This window comes from Delphinapterus leucas, chromosome 11, assembly GCF_059928025.1.
Source record: "Delphinapterus leucas isolate spDelLeu-1000000601 "Yukka" chromosome 11, BTC_Dleu_Yukka2, whole genome shotgun sequence".
Classification (NCBI taxonomy): domain Eukaryota; kingdom Metazoa; phylum Chordata; class Mammalia; order Artiodactyla; family Monodontidae; genus Delphinapterus; species Delphinapterus leucas.
In genome coordinates, this window is record NC_143139.1 from 70,980,424 (window position 1) to 70,992,655 (window position 12,232).

The 12,232-nt window shown below is 32.6% G+C and overlaps 1 protein-coding gene across 6 annotated transcripts in view; it reads left to right on the plus strand.

Annotated features, from left to right (window-relative positions):
- The window catches only part of TMTC3 (transmembrane O-mannosyltransferase targeting cadherins 3), a 65,523-nt gene extending 56,155 nt beyond the window's left edge, over nucleotides 1–9,368 (plus strand). For all 6 annotated transcript variants that reach the window (XM_022552460.3, XM_089921089.1, XM_089921092.1 and 3 more), the window contains 2 exons: nucleotides 1,738–1,964; nucleotides 5,129–9,368. In XM_022552460.3, coding sequence (XP_022408168.1) covers nucleotides 1,738–1,964; nucleotides 5,129–5,943 — 1,042 coding nt within the window. In that variant the 3' untranslated portion in view covers nucleotides 5,944–9,368. The remainder of the gene's footprint in view (nucleotides 1–1,737; nucleotides 1,965–5,128) is intronic.
- The last annotated feature ends 2,864 nt before the right edge of the window (nucleotides 9,369–12,232 follow it).

Below are 12,232 nucleotides of genomic sequence, written 5' to 3' on the forward strand. Positions count from 1 at the left end.
AGGAGGTCCATAGCTTATAATAGCAAACTTAGGTTTATTTATACAAAAGGAAGGGTAGGAAAAGCTCCTCTTTAATTTCATTTGCTTCTCATCACAAATTCACTTTTATTTAAAACAGCTGAAATTTACCTTTTATAATTCGTAATTATTACAAAATAATTAAGTTATTTTTACAAGAAGTTATTCTTAATTATTATAGAATAATTAAGAAATCATTATATATAAAATTAATTAAGAAATAATTATATAATATCAAACTCTCAAGAGCTTTCTTAAATTAATACTGAGAATTGACTGGTTATTGTTACTACAAAGAAACTTTTTAGTTGCCAGTAAAACAATTTTTGTAATACATGTTAGAAGTTGATATATTTTCTCATGTAAGTCTTATCATTTGTATTGTACCTGAGGAAAATTTTATGTTAAACTTTGTTTTGCAGCGTGCTCCAGAAACCTAATTATAATTTGTCACATTGTTTATATGGGGAAAATGCATTCAGAATTTAAGTTTTTGAAATAAAATCCGTTCATAGCTGGAAGCTGTCTTTGTTCAGCCTTATCTAGTACTTGCTGAAATTCACTAAGTTTACTGGGGTTGTTTCTATAAATAAAACCTGTCATATGTTAATTTATAAAGAATTAATAATCTCTGCATTTAAAAAAAATCACCTTTTGGGGCTTCCCTGGTGGCGCAGTGGTTGAGAGTCCGCCTGCCAATGCAGGGGACACGGGTTCGTGCCCTGGTCCGGGAAGATCCCACATGCCGCGGAGCTGCTGCGCCCGTGAGCCATGGCCGCTGAGCCTGCGCGTCCGGAGCCTGTGCTCCGCGACGGGAGAGGCCACAACAGTGAGAGGCCTGTGTAACGCAAAAAAAAAAAAAAAAAAATCACATTTTGGACACTTATTCTAGAAATTGGGAACATTAGTAGTTTATTTGATTTCATGCCTATGCTAATACTTGAAGAAAGAGTAGTATTAAAATAAAAGTAACTCATTTCAGTACTTAAACTCATTTGCACATATGTAAAAATGACTTTTTTAAGCTCTGTAACAGAAAATGTAACCATATTAGAATGATTTCTAAAATGATTTTCAAACTGTGATCATTAGTTTCAGATGTGTTCCTCAAAAGTATCTACAGGTGGCACTATTGCCCTTCCATCCTACCAGATCGGCTTTTTAAATTCCTTTTCTTTTTAATGAATGGTCATTTTATAAGAATACATCGAAGAAAACTAAATAATTTTAAGGGGTAAACGATTTCTAATGTTCTTCTTTTTGTATAGTGAGACACTGCTAACAGATTTGAATACTGGAATTTCCCCATCACTACTGTATTTATATTCCTTCTTCAAATGCTGTTACTTCATCTGACAAATTAATCTCCCACTCTAGTTGCTATCATTTTTCTGATGTAGACTAGTCTGCTGTTTTTCAAGATATATTCAAAGAATATATTTTCTCTGTTCCCCTTTCTTTGATACCTCCCGACATCTTACTCTCTAGCGTCAGGCATGCTTTTTCCTTCTTTAAAAATATTTGAAAACGTATCAAGCCAAATTTGCTAAACTAATGTGTTCAGGTTTAAGGACAGTTTGTTATTTTTAAAAGAAAATTTTAAAAACCTAAGTTAAAAGGAAAGCTGTGAATATGTGGAAAAGCTTAAAACTTGTGAAAAATAGTATCTATAGACTGACACGGTAATGTAAGTAAAGCTTGTGTTTGATTTTTCCACAGAGGAGAATTGCTTTTAAAAATGAATAAACCTGTCAAAGCAAAAGAAGCATATCTTAAAGCACTAGAGCTGGACAAAAACAATGCAGATCTTTGGTACAACTTGGCGATTGTTCATATTGAACTTAAAGAACCAAATGAAGCCCTAAAAAACTTTAATCATGCTTTAGAACTAAATCCAAAGCATAAGCTAGCATTATTCAATTCTGCTATATTAATGCAAGAATCAGGTATGTTTTTTCAAAATATTTCTATATTTAAACATATTCTAGTTTGAAATATAATAAAACCTAATCTTACCCCCAGCAAACATTTTATGAATGGATGGTTTATATCAAAACTGCATAAATAATTTATAAGAAAAATATTTAAAATACTTGAAGTAAACTTTTCAAGTAATAGCCTTAACATATATGACAATACTAATTGTTAGTTCTTCTGGTATATGTTAAAACTGATTTTTCAGACAGTCTATTAAGCAATACCATACTTATCTATTTTGTCATTTTATTCTTGGAAATATATCTTATGTATAAATATCATACTATTCAAATAATCTGAATTTGTAAAAATTTTTAGGTAATTATATCTAGGGAGCCAAGAGCATTATATGTTTTAGACAAAATAGTATTCTATTTTCTCTTGATTTATAAGTCCAAATACTTTTGATATCATTTTGTATCGTTTTACTGTTTTCTGAGACGTTATTATAATTTCCTATATTTTCTATAAATTTAGCAAAACTAAATTATTCATCACAATAAATCAGGATCTTTGATATATTTTAGTACGGCTTCAGAAGGCAATATATATAATTTATAATCTTAATTTTTATGTTTGGAAAAATCTCTATATTAATTGTTAGTTACTTTCATAAAACTTTTGCAAAAAATGTAAGAATCATATTTTATTGCTAAAGAGGGCCTTTGAGTTTGTTTTTGCCAGTCATCTGTTTTGTAGATTAGAGAGTCAGGACCAAACAGATGTAATAACTACCCTAACTTTATATGGCTAGGTTAGTAACTAGTCCAAGACAAGAACTTAAGCCTACTGATTTATTTCACATTTTCTTTATTTATCATATTGTCACATAAAAGAATAGAGGAAGATCTTTATGTCTGTTATTCAAAAAAGCTAAGTTTAGGAAACTAATGTTTTTGTAAAGTTAGCTAACCTTAGTAATCATGAAAGGTGCCCATTGTCTGACAAAGATTGCACCCTGGGGTGTGTAGTTTTAGAAATTGAATTTTTTTGTATTTATTTGCAATAGAAATTATCTCAATAAAATATTTGTTTCCTAAAACCTGATTTATGTGTAGTGAGACATTGGACATAGGCTTTATATATAATGGTGTATTTTTACCTTTGAAAAGTACTAAAAAATTTTAAATAACATACAGAAAATATCTGATTTAATAAGACTAGAACATTTTGTTTATCCAGTCATAGTTACTATTTACTGAGCATTTTTTACATATCTCATGTAATTATTAGAAAATTCAGTAGGTTAACCCAGACAAGTTAATAATTTGTTTAGTGCATAAAGTCATAACATTAACAGAATCAAGATTGAACATATGTTTTTGTTGGCAAATCCCATGCCTCTTCCTCTTAATTCTCTATTCTTCGTCTACTCCCAGTTAGAATCTAAACTATTAGGAGATATTTCATCCCTTTTAGTTTGTTTTTTTGTTTGTTTGTTTTCGTGTTTTTATTAAATTTATTTTTTATACAGCAGGTTCTTATTAGTTATCTATTTTATACATGTCAATCCCAATCTCCCAATTCATCCCACAACCACCAACCCCCAACTTGCCCCCTTTGGTGTCCATACATTTTTCTCTACATCTCTGTCTCTATTTCTGCCTTGCAAACCGGTTCATCTGTACCATTTTTCTAGATTCCACATATATGTGTTAATATACGATATTTGTTTTTCTCTTTCTGACTTACTTCACTCTGTATCAGTCTCTAGGTCCATCCACATCTCTACAAATGACCCAATTTCATTCTTTTTTATGGCTGAGTAATATTCCATTGTATATATGTAGCACATCTTCTTTATCCATTTGCCAGTTGATGGGCATTTAGGTTGCTTCCATGACCTGGCTATTGTAAATAGTGGTGCAGTGAACATTGGGGCACATGTGTCTTTTTGAATTATGGTTTTCTCTGGGTAAATGCCCAGTAGTGGGATTGGTGGGTCACATGGTAATTCTATTTTTAGTTTTTTAAGGAACCTCCATACTGTTCTCCATAGTGGCTGTATCAATTTACATTCCCACCAACAGTGCAAGAGGCTTCCCTTTTCTGCACACCCTCTCCAGAATTTGTTGTTTGTAGATTTTCTGATGATGCCCATTCTAACCGGTGTGAGATGATACCTCATTGTAGCTTTGATTTGCATTTCTCTAATAATTTGTGATGTTGAGCAGCTTTTCATGTGCCTCTTGGCCATCTGTCTGTCTTCTTTGGAGAGATATCTATTTAGGTCTTCTGCCCATTTTTTGATTGGTTTTTTTTTTTTTAATATTGAGCTGCATGAGCTGTTTATATATTTTGGAGATTAATCCTTTATCTGTTGATTCATTGGCAAATATTTTCTCCCATTCTGAGGGTTGTCTTTTCATTTTGTATATAGTTTCCTTTGCTGTGTAAAAGCTTTTAAGTTTCAGTAGGTCCCATCTGTTTATTTTTGGTTTTATTTCCATTACTCTAGGAGGTGGGTCAAAAAAGATCTTGCTGTGATTTATGTCAAAGAGTGTTCTTCCTATGTTTTCCTCTAAGAGTTTTATCATGTCCAGTCTTATATTTAGGTCTCTAATCCATTTTGAGTTTATTCTTGTGTATGCTGTTAGGGAGTGTTCTAATTTCATTCTTTTATGTGTAGCTGTCCAGTTTTCCCAGCACCACTTATTGAAGAGACTGTCTTTTCGCCATTGTATATCCTTGCCTCCTTTGTCGTAGATTAGTTGACCATATATGTGTGGGTTTACCTCTCAGCTTTCTATCCTGTTCCACTGATCTATATTTCTGTTTTTGTGACAGTACCATATTGTCCTGATTACTGTGGCTTTGTAATATAGTCTGAAGTCAGGGAGTCTGATTCCTCCAGCTCCGTTTTTTTCCCTCAAGATTGCTTTGGCTCCCCTTTTAGTTTTTGAGGCACTTTTACTGTTTTAAAGGAAAGGAAATGAGCTACCATTTCAGTGCTTCATACACATCTTTCCTATGAAAACTTTGAGATTTTTTCTTTCTGCTTTTTAGTTTAGGCACAGCAATTAATTGTTTGATGCTGTCTTTTTGTAATCTAGATAAATACTTGCAAGTGGCTTTGTTCCTCAGACTTATTCATTTGCTCATAATATAATTTTTTTTCTTTTTAAATTCTTAGGTGAGGTTAAACTCAGACCTGAAGCTAGAAAACGACTTCTAAGCTATGTAAATGAGGAGCCACTAGATGCTAATGGTTATTTCAATCTGGGAATGCTTGCCATGGATGACAAAAAGGACACTGAAGCAGAGATGTGGATGAAGAAAGCCATAAAATTACAAGCCGATTTCAGAAGTGCTCTGTTTAATCTGGCTCTCCTGTATTCTCAGACTGCAAAGGAATTAATGGCTTTGCCAATCTTGGAAGAGTTACTCAGATACTATCCTGATCATATCAAAGGTCTCATTTTAAAAGGAGACATTCTGATGAATCAAAAGAAAGATATACTTGGAGCAAAAAAATGTTTTGAAAAGATTTTGGAGATGGATCCAAGCAATGTGCAAGGAAAACACAATCTTTGTGTTGTTTATTTTGAAGAGAAGGACTTATTAAAAGCTGAAAGATGCCTGGTTGAAACATTGGCATTAGCACCACATGAAGAATATATTCAACGCCATTTGAATATAGTCAGGGATAAAATTTCTTCATCTAGTTTTGTAGAACAGCCAGTATTCCCAGCTGGTAAGACTTCAGGTATAGAAGGAGACAAAATTCCAACTGAAAATGAAAAAGAAATCAAAAGTAAACCCAGACCCATACAGATAATAAAAACAAGTGATAATAAAAGTCAGTCGAAATCCAACAAACAATTAGGAAAAAATACAGACAAAGAAACCCCCCACAAAACAACAAAAGAAATCAAAGAAATTGAGAAGAAAAGAGTTGCTGCTTTAAAAAGACTAGAAGAGATTGAACGTATTTTAAATGGTGAATAGCATTACCCTTTATCACGTGGCAGTGGTTTCAAAGAACTTCAGTCTATATCATGTGATTACTTATACTGAGAGCTTTGAAAAATAGCAAGGATACTAACAGTCTATCATAAGCTGCCTCTACGTAGGATCAAAATAAGATTTTCATTAAAGACCCTTTCATTACCCCAGAGTATGTATTATATATGACAGTAGTTATTAGAGTTTTGGTGACTATAGCAGAAATTACAGGTGGCAAATTTGTATCTTTTCTTATAGAAGGAAGATTCTTTCAGCAGAATAACATTGATTGCCCTCAGTTAAAAATAATCTGAGGCCTGAATGGTAATCCCATGGGGGCAAATCCAACATGTGCTGGTTTATTCTGTGAATTCATATTTATTAGTTAACTTCATTTTTCCTTTAACTATTGGAATTTGACTATGGATTTGAAAACACTTACTGAACACATTCTTTTTCTTCAGTAACCTTCTATTTCCAAGGGACTTTGCACTACAAAAGAATGCTGGCTGGCTTTCTTAATGTTGTATTCTTTTTTTGATTTTTAGAAGGAACGCCAGATTAAACATTTTAAAATAAGTCGTATGACATGTTAGCTTAAGAATGTATTTTCGTAACTGTGTGCTTGTCCTTCACTCTAAATGGCAATTTTTAATCAGGTAAAGTTTTAAATACATATACGCACACACATTTCTGATGGTGCTCATATATACTGTATTTTCAGTTTTTTGCGTACTGAGGGTTTCACAGCATGAACCACATAATCATGACTCTTTGACTTTTGTTTCCCAAACTATTGCTGTTTATGAGGGTCATAGTCATATTGAGAAGTCCCAGTAGCTATAACTTGATTAAACTTTTGAGCTAAAACATAGTAAGTTTCTCTTTCATCTTAGTGTTATCTTTCTAGTGTTACTTGAATTTTAATTTTGTTTCCAAAAACATACCTTAATTATTCTTAGATACCTTAGATACCTAAATTGAGTTCTGTTTAACTGAAGGCAAAACAATGTGACAAAGTTTATTTTTAAACACTAAGTTCTTGATATCTTATGGTGTATATTTTTATTAAATATTTATTTTGACTACTGAGCTTCCACAAAAAATTTAATGCTGTTGGGGCTTCCCTGGTGGCGCAGTGGTTGAGAGTCTGCCTGCTGATGCAGGGGACACGGGTTCGTGCCCCGGTCCGGGAAGATCCCACATGCCGCGGAGCGGCTAGCCCCCTGAGCCATGGCCGCTGAGCCTGCGTGTCCGGAGCCTGTGCTCCGCAACGGGAGAGGCCGCAACAGTGAGAGGCCCGCGTACAGCAAAAAAAAAAAAAATGCTGTTTTAAGTCCATCAAGTATGGAAAATAAATTGCTATTGCATTTTTCTATACATGCCTATATTATGGTTGAACCACAGTTTCGTCAGTTTTGGCCTGTTGTCCAGCTAGAAAAAAGATAATTAGCCTAGTATATGATAATAAATTAATCAGTTGGTTTTAGCAAATTTAAACCTGAAAAATGTTAGTTTGAAGAGTAGATACAAATCAAATTTATTAAATCTGACTTTTTTCATGAGTTAAAATGCATTTTATAATACCTAATAAAGTTGGCTTTAATTTAAAATGTTAAAGCTCAAGCTATCGTCTTGGGATAGTAACTAATTTCTAATTATGTAGCATTTCAAAAACTATATTTCTGTTCCTTTGAAATAATTAATTTCTAATTATGTTTCAAAACCCATATTCCTGTAACTTTTTTCTTAAAGGGATGTTTTATAAATAGGTCATAAGAAACATGGTCTGTATTAAAGACCTACTCTTACTAGGTTCTCTGAGGCGCTGTCATAGATTATTTTTTAGGCAATATAAAGCAAGCACTGACATCAATGGTAGTACATTTTTGATTCATTAAAGCAATACCTAATTTCAGTTTTTAAATTATAGCTTTGTGACTCCAGATACAAGGTGGAGAATACCTCATATACCATGACTTGAAAAGTGAAACTGTTATTGTTACATTCTCTCCATATATCTTGAGAAGAAGTTTGAGTTTGATCTATTCTGTTATAATATCAACTGAGGATAGTTCAAAAAAGTAGAAGGAAATCTTTTATGACAGCAGACCGTAATAAAAGCTTTGAGTAATAATTTAATAAAATTATGTAACTATTCAAAAGATAAAAGATATATTAATATCCAATGATTTTTATAGAAAAAAGAATTTTCTCCACATTAGCACTTAGAACAGTGCCTATCATGTAGGAAGTGCTCATATTTTGAATAATTTATTTAAATCAAATTCACCCTGAGTAATCAATAACTTTTCCAAATCAGTTTTTTCTCAACCCTCATTTCATATTAGAATCATCTAGACCCCACCCTACAACAATTAAATCTGAATTTCTTATGGGTAGAGCCATGCTTCAGTTTTTCCAGAGGCTCTCTAATTTGTAGTCAGGGTTAGGGACCACTGCTCTAAATTCGTTCAAGAAAATCCTCTTATCTCTCCTGTGTTAACTTTTAAATTAGTGACATAATCCAATTAATTTTGATGTTTTAACTTCCATTAAGGAATATGCTCTTCTGATACCTAGTATTTATTCCATCTTAAGTTCCATCAAGTTTGCTTATGTGTGAGGTGATTATTTTTTCTCTTTAAATTCATAATATAGATTTTATTCAAGCTGTTGAGGTGAAAAAGTCAATGGATAGTTTTTCCTTTGAAGCTGCCATTTGGGGGAAATGGAGGGTAGGGACATTTTAGCCCAATTCACTAACCTGTGTTACACAGTTGTGAGCATCTGTAAGTTTGAAAAAGAAAGCTTATCATAGGTTTATGTACTAATAAGGGGATGTAGTTTTAGTTCTTGCTGTTTTACAAAAGAAACTTTTTCTCATATTGCTCCTATATGTGTGTCCTTACTAACATTCAGAATTGGGAATTTTATCTTATAATAATTATTCCAGTAAGTAATTTTATGAAGTTGATGACTTGGAGGATAAAGCAAATATGTTTGCAATTTTGTCTTTACTTTTATGTAGATGTTTGGTATGTGAATTACTCAGTTCTATTAAAACCTCATGCCTTTCATCTAATTTGAGCTCTCAACTTCATGTTACAGAATGCTTCTTTAAGGATGCTTTAATGAAAAATATTATGAAAATATATAGATTTGTATGTCAGTTTATACTTCAGAAATCCATATATTTGTCATATTTATTTTTTTAAAAACCTAATTGCATGACTAAATCGTATTTAAAATGAAAACTCATATATCTGGTACCTTTGTCTAGAGTTTTATCTGTTGGAAGATGTCAGCCATCCATGTTAAGTTTTCGTAAAATAGTTGATAATTGTATGCATTTTATATTACTGTGGTGTCTGTGTGTACCATATTTCTAAATATTCAGTATTAAACTGATACTTTTTAAAACCTTATCCTGAATTGCCTTTTAGTGTTAAAATGAAAAATATAATAGCATATCAAGAAATTTCTTCCCCCACAAAGAAAGAAGAGCTGGCCAGTAGTTTTATAAGCAATGACCTGAGAAAGATACATGTTAACTTAGTTCCTAACAGTGATACATTTCCAACCCAGAGTGACAGAAACTCAGTTAAGAAAATGAAACAAACTCAAATGTGAAATTTTATAGACATACACAGCTGAAAGTCAGTGTAGTGAAATAATTAGGAGTTTAAGTTATGAATCTACTTGGATTCACATACTGGTACCACACTTGCTAGTATAACTTAGGGGAAGTTGTTTAACCTATATGTCCTCAGTTTCCCCATCTGCAGGTTGGGGAAAATACATTCCTCATAAAGTTATTAAAAGGGGATATATACATATATATGTAAAATATATGTTACATATTTATGTGTATGTATTATAATGGATATATATATCTCATAACAAATTGGCAAGTATCTTTTTTCTTTTAAAAATTTATTTTTATACAGCAGGTTCTTATTAGTTATCCATTTTATACATATTAGTGTATATATGTCAATCCCAATTGCCCAATTCATCCCACCGCCACCACCCCCCAACCCCCGCTTTCCCCCCTTGGTGTCCATATGTTTGTTCTCTGCATCTGTGTCTCAATTTCTGCCCTACAAACCGGTTCATCTGTACCATTTTTCTAGATTCCACATATATGTGTTAATATACGATATTTGTTTTTCTCTTTCTGACTTACTTCACTCTGTATCACAGTCTCTAGACCCATCCACGTCTCTACAAATGACCCAATTTCGTTCCTTTTTATGGCTGAATAATATTCCATTGTATATATGTACCACATCTTTTTTCAGCAAGTATCTTTATAAATAGTGCATGCTCAGCCATGCACACTGTAAATAGCCTTTACAAAAGTTTTGACCACAACCATAATTAACATCACTCAGTGAATTGTGATTTTTTTTTAAGCCATGAAAATTATTTGATGTGTTTGGCTTAATTTTTATGTGTCTCCAATAACTAAACAGCTTTAACAGCTGTAACCAGTGGTACTGATGGATCCATCCAATGTTGTCTTTATTATATTTGATTATAGTTTGATAGTATTGCATTGTCATACTAGAAAAGCTAAAGAAACAAAATATTTTTAGTTTTGCTGAAGACTAGCCTTATTTATGGACAGCTTTCCAACAAGCAATTATTAACTTTTATCAGGTATCGTCTGTTTCAGGAACATGACAATATGTTTACATGTCAAGTTGTGTTTAATTCTATGACATTTCTAAATTGGTTTGTTTAAATAAATTCAGCAAATGGAAATATGTTATATATATTAAATATATTAATAGATTTATATATGTTATATATATTAAATAATTATTAAATATATGTTATATATATTAATATATATTAAATACCCCTATATGTTATATATATTAAATATATTAATAGATTTAAATTGCTTAGGACAGTTCTTGGCACATAGTAAATAATAGATGTTAGTTATTAATGTAATTGCAAGATTTGGGCTTGCATTTGATGTATATTTGATTTATATATGTGTTAGCAGAAGTAATGTCAATGATGGTCATGATAGCAAACAAATTATTAGAAATACAATATGAATGCTTGTTCCATAGGCATCAGGTACATAAATAACCTAAAATAATATATATTTATTAAATATTAAGTGTATAAATTTATTTAATAAATTATTAAAATGCACAAATAAGAACTCAAACTAAGACCTTAAAATTGTACTACCTCACTGTTTCTCTTCACTGCCATTAACAGGTAGCGTAAGATGAAATATTAGCACCTAAAAGTCTCTGAAGACTTGATACTTTTCTTGATGAATTCTGTGACTATAGTAATGGGTAGCATATTTCCCATTAAGTAGCATATATATTCTGTAAGAACCTGTTACCTTCATGTTTCTGCCTTGAGCGGAATACCCCTTACCAAACCATTCTACTTTGCCCTTTCTTAAAGACTTACATGGTTAAAACTCAGTCTTCTTTACTCCTTCTTTCCCCTGTGGCTTTAGTTTTTGATATTAGGAGCACAGTCTGATTAAATTAATCCTTACTAAAGTATGGGTGATGGGTGGCCATCTCAACAGTTAATTCAAGTGAACCTCTTGCTTTGTAAAGTTGCAGGCAGTGTAGTAGGATCTATTTGAGGAATATGGAGTTTCTCCCCCATTCTTCCTAAGAATTGAGGGAGAATTCTGCATAGAATTGAAAGAGGCCACAAAACCACAGCAAGGCCACGCCTGACCAGAGTCCTGTTTTTGACGGGCTCTGGCAGGTGACTGCCCCTTGGAAGTGGAATCAGCATAACTGGGCTGTCAGCAGAATTGCACCTACACCTAATAGTGATATCTGTAAAATTAATTCCTGGACAGTAGGTATAGTGTGTACATTTAAAATGCCCCCTTTATATGACACCATTTCCTTAGGTGGATCTACAGTGTCATTTGCAGGCTTCTTCTCTGCTTATACCTTAAAATCTAGTGTTCTCTCTTCCATCCTTTCTTCCCCCTCTTCTTGGAGCAATGGTTTTAGCTATATGTGATTCCAAATGTCCAGCCCAGATTTTCTCTATGCCCCCGACCTATGAGTCCAGTGGTCTACTGAACATTACATCCACAGGCATTCATTCCTCCCATCCTCTCTTCCAAATCTCATGCCTACTGGATAATAAGTTTACTCTAAGAAAGAAAATATATCCAGCTTAAAGCAGGGAAGGGAGGTAGAGTCCAAAGGGACATGAGATCTTGATAATGGTATAGTATCTACTCAAATACTCAAAGTTTAAGACGGCAATAGGGTAAATAAAC